The 5,000-nt window shown below is 45.6% G+C and overlaps 1 protein-coding gene across 1 annotated transcript in view; it reads right to left on the bottom strand.

Moving 5' to 3' along the window:
• sptbn4a (spectrin, beta, non-erythrocytic 4a) overlaps window positions 1-5,000 on the bottom strand; it is a 49,120-nt gene that overhangs the window by 13,048 nt on the left and 31,072 nt on the right. The window contains exons 6-9 of the mRNA XM_042708602.1: window positions 3,711-3,841; window positions 3,235-3,439; window positions 1,419-1,664; window positions 784-918 (exon numbers count right to left, since the gene is read on the bottom strand). Coding sequence (XP_042564536.1) covers window positions 784-918; window positions 1,419-1,664; window positions 3,235-3,439; window positions 3,711-3,841 — 717 coding nt within the window. The remainder of the gene's footprint in view (window positions 1-783; window positions 919-1,418; window positions 1,665-3,234; window positions 3,440-3,710; window positions 3,842-5,000) is intronic.

Genomic DNA, 5,000 nt, shown 5'->3' with positions numbered 1-5,000 from the left:
CACAACATTTACATTTAGTCATTTAGCAGACGCTTTTATCCAAAGCGACTTACAAGGTATACACATTTTTTACATTTACACTGATGGCACACTGCACAGTGTCTTGCTCAAGGACGCTTCGACAGGGAATCGAACTAGCAACCTTCTGATTACTAAACGACTTCTCTACCCCCTGTACCACTGTCGCCCCTACAACAATCCATACTAACGAGTCAGTAAAAACGTACTGGTTCTCCATTCCCCATGATCAGCGGAACGCAATGGAAACTGCCATTAAGCACATCCCAAATTCACCAGACCTTGTGATGATTGATGAATACAACAAAGCGATCACAATAATTTTAAATTGGCTGCTCTTATGACGCTTACACGGACACCTACTATGCGTGAAAACTGTTAAAATACCAACCCTTGAATAATTTTTTTAAACAACTATGGCTACTCATGTAAAGTCATTGCCGTGATCTTTGGTAGCTTAGATCATGTGCATAACATGTGGGTGCGAGGCCTGCATATTTACATTTACATTTACATTTACATATCTGCGGACTCTCTAAAAAAAGGCCCAAACACTTCACAAAGTACCTGCTCTATATCAGCACTAATTGGTAGCCTCTTAATCTGGAGGCGCCGGTGTCACCTTTACCCTTAAGGTTCAATATGGACTGAGACTTTCTCTGCCATTTAATACTTCCTCTAAGCCAAATTTGGATTTAGCCATGATATGTACTTATTTATGAAATCCAACTAAAGAAGTAAAATGCGTGCGCCGCGTGCTCTCACCTGAGTGACGAGCAGCTGGAGCGCGTGCTCGAAGGAGTGCAGCAGCCTCTTCAGCGTGCCGGGGTTGGCTGTGCTCACCTGACACGAGCGCACTTCAGGGAGCTGACGCATCTTCCCCTCGACCTGAACCAACACCTGAACACAACACACAGGGGCATTGAGAGGGCACGCACTAGTTGAGACAAGATAAATGTGTTATAATATTCATCTTCAACAGGAAGCATTATGACTAACAGGAAGCTGATGATAGAAATACCAAGACCTCTGGCCTACATTAATGATGTCAGCTATGACAGCACACACACACACACGCACGCACGCACGCACGCACGCACGCACACGCACACAGACACACACACACAGACACAGACACGCACACACACACACACACAGACACACACACACACACACACACACAGACACACACACACACACACACACAATGCATGAATCAGATAGACATGCAAGCATACATGTTAGACATACTACACAAACATACCCTCAATCAGACATATACACATACAGTATAAAGGCACAGATTTGCACATATATAGCCACATGGACACATAGACACATAGCCATTCATACTGCTATGTGTCCTGGGCTGGGGAGTGCGTCTGTTACGGCCCCCTTACCTCCTGGCAGTCGGTGAAGAACTTGTGCAGCTGGTGGGAGGCGGCCAGCATCTGCGTCCGCGTCTCCATCAGCTCCTGCAGGTCGGCCCACGACTCGTTCAGGCCGTCCTTCCACTCGGCGATGGTGGCGGCGTCCGCGTGGCCGCAGTCGATCATCTCGTTCACCATCTTGTTGACAGACTCCATCTGCCTCTGGCCGGCCGCGCGCGTCTCCGCATTGAACTCCGTGAACTTGTCTTGCAGAGCCTACAAGGCGGAGAGGAGTACAGTGTTCAGGAAGGAGAGAAAAAGACGGAGAGAAGGGGGGGGGAAAGGGAGAGGAGAGAGAGGGGGAAAGGGAGAGGAGAGAGAGGGGGGAAGTACTCAAACTGTACTAACACAGCACCGAGTCCTGACTCAAGTTCTAAAGCTAGCATACTCAAACTGTACTAACACAGCACCAAGTCCTGACTCAAGTTCTAAAGCTAGCATTCTCAAACTGTACTACTAACACAGCACCAAGTCCTGACTCAAGTTCTAAAGCTAGCATTCTCAAACTGTACTAACACAGCACCAAGTCCTGACTCAAGTTCTAAAGCTAGCATTCTCAAACTGTACTAACACAGCACCAAGTCCTGACTCAAGTTCTAAAGCTAGCATTCTCAAACTGTACTAACACAGCACCAAGTCCTGACTCAAGTTCTAAAGCTAGCATTCTCAAACTGTACTACTAACACAGCACCAAGTCCTGACTCAAGTTCTAAAGCTAGCATTCTCAAACTGTACTAACACAGCACCGAGTCCTGACTCAAGTTCTAAAGCTAGCATTCTCAAACTGTACTAACACAGCACCGAGTCCTGACTCAAGTTCTAAAGCTAGCATTCTCAAACTGTACTAACACAGCACCAAGTCCTGACTCAAGTTCTAAAGCTAGCATTCTCAAACTGTACTAACACAGCACCAAGTCCTGACTCAAGTTCTAAAGCTAGCATTCTCAAACTGTACTACTAACACAGCACCAAGTCCTGACTCAAGTTCTAAAGCTAGCATTCTCAAACTGTACTAACACAGCACCAAGTCCTGACTCAAGTTCTAAAGCTAGCATTCTCAAACTGTACTAACACAGCACCAAGTCCTGACTCAAGTTCTAAAGCTAGCATTCTCAAACTGTACTAACACAGCACCAAGCCCTGACTCAAGTTCTAAAGCTAGCATTCTCAAACTGTACTAACACAGCACCAAGTCCTGACTCAAGTTCTAAAGCTAGCATTCTCAAACTGTACTACTAACACAGCACCAAGTCCTGACTCAAGTTCTAAAGCTAGCATACTCAAACTGTACTAACACAGCACCAAGTCCTGACTCAAGTTCTAAAGCTAGCATTCTCAAACTGTACTACTAACACAGCACCAAGTCCTGACTCAAGTTCTAAAGCTAGCATTCTCAAACTGTACTAACACAGCACCAAGTCCTGACTCAAGTTCTAAAGCTAGCATTCTCAAACTGTACTAACACAGCACCAAGCCCTGACTCAAGTTCTAAAGCTAGCATTCTCAAACTGTACTAACACAGCACCAAGTCCTGACTCAAGTTCTAAAGCTAGCATTCTCAAACTGTACTACTAACACAGCACCAAGTCCTGACTCAAGTTCTAAAGCTAGCATACTCAAACTGTACTAACACAGCACCAAGTCCTGACTCAAGTTCTAAAGCTAGCATTCTCAAACTGTACTAACACAGCACCGAGCCCTGACTCAAGTTCTAAAGCTAGCATTCTCCCAAGGCGGAGCAGCTTAAGATGAGCAGCCTTCCTGGAAGGCAGTGGCGCTCGCTGACCGTGACATGCTCCAGGTCCTGTCCCATCTCTGTGGAGCTGGCCACGGCCTCCCGATCGGCAATCCACTTCTCCAGGCCCTCCACCTCACGCTTGAGCTGGTACAGCCAGTACTGCTGCTCCAGCTTGGTCTTGCGCTGCTCCACCAGGTCCTTCAGCGACACGTACAGGCGGTCTATGTGGGACTGCTGCTTGGTGATCTGCTCGCTGTCAGAGGGGGGATGGAGAAACAGAGAGATAGAGTGAGAGAGAGAGAGAGAGAGAGAGAGAGAGAGAGAGAGAGACAGAGACCGAGGGAAAAGACATTCAAGGGAAGGAGAGAGAGGGAGAGATTAAGAGTAAATTGCTAGCTTTGGCATTTATGTAAATGTGTGAATTATCTACATACCATTAAACATTTTCTTTTTTTTTACATATACCATCCACCCATCCTTCCACCCACTGTAAGGGACTGTTCCGTCCTCAGGTAAGACTCTACCTGTCTGGGTGTCCGAGCTCCAGCATCCTGCGGCACTGCTGGGACAGGAAGCTGACCGTCTCGGCGTAGTTCTCCACTATCTGCTCCAGAGCGAGCTGCTCCTTCAGGAGCCGCAGGGTGCTGGGCTCATCCTGCCAGGCACAAATAAACACCCCATCACACCCACACCCACACCCGCCACCAGAGCCAGAGCCAGAGCTAGACACCGTGCCCCCCTGGGGAGGCTTGATCTGCTCCTTCCTTCTATCAGAAGACATGATGGAACCATGTAAGAAACACATGCTAACCAAATGCCAAATACTAACAGAAGTTTGGCAAGACATCCTAAAGAGCATAATGTTTCAATTATCAGTGGCTGTCAAGACAGATCTGAAATATGCGGTGCTATGACAACTAGCATGTAACATATCTTGCTATGGCACCTACAATTCAGAGAGTGGTCATGAAAAGCTATCTATAAGCTATAGCTATAATGCTAACAAAACGAATTATATCATTGGGGGTGCTGACTGTCTTATCACTATTGACAGGGTATGATACACCAAAACACCTCAGTGTCACCTGCCCAGCAATGAGCTCACTGTATATCCTTCAGAAGTCTCACTCTCGCTTGCTACACCTCATCCTGCCATGCAGATAAATCCACACCCGCTGTAAACGCACTGGGCGTAATCGCAGAAATATTGTGGGCCATCTGTTGATGCCGTGGCTCTGTTCTCTCTATGTGTCTGGTGTTGGTGGTGTGCCAGAATAACAGATTAAAAGACTCCTCAGTGGGATGACTTCATCTTACTGAGATGACAAACACCACAGTTTCTGTGTGTTGTGTAGTGTAGACAGTACTGTTCGATAATTACACAGTGCAGTTGTAAACACCTGCATAAAGTGTGTTAGGAGTTATATACAACGCCCTATTAAAAAAAAAAACATTGTGGTTATAAATATGTGCCTGTAAATATGAATGACAATGAAGAGGTTATTGTTCCACCTTATTCAAAGGAGCCTAAAGTACTCTACACTCTATATTTCATGAATTACTTATGTTCTCTCTCCCATGGGTGCTACTAAAAATATTCTATAAATATGTGCATAAACACACCAAAAACTTCTCCATGCATACATAAAAAAGGTACATAACAATTGTCCTTCACATATAATATATATATATATATATTATACATATTTCAATACAATACACCAAATCCAGTGTGATTAGCTCTGAACGGTTGACTCTTGTCTTGATACAATAGTGACTGCTGTGTAAGATCTGTGTAATGTTGTGTGCTAGTG

Source organism: Clupea harengus, chromosome 8, assembly GCF_900700415.2.
Source record: "Clupea harengus chromosome 8, Ch_v2.0.2, whole genome shotgun sequence".
Taxonomy (NCBI): domain Eukaryota; kingdom Metazoa; phylum Chordata; class Actinopteri; order Clupeiformes; family Clupeidae; genus Clupea; species Clupea harengus.
Note: the sequence above shows the minus strand (reverse complement) of the source record. Positions and strands in the feature narration are given on the sequence as shown.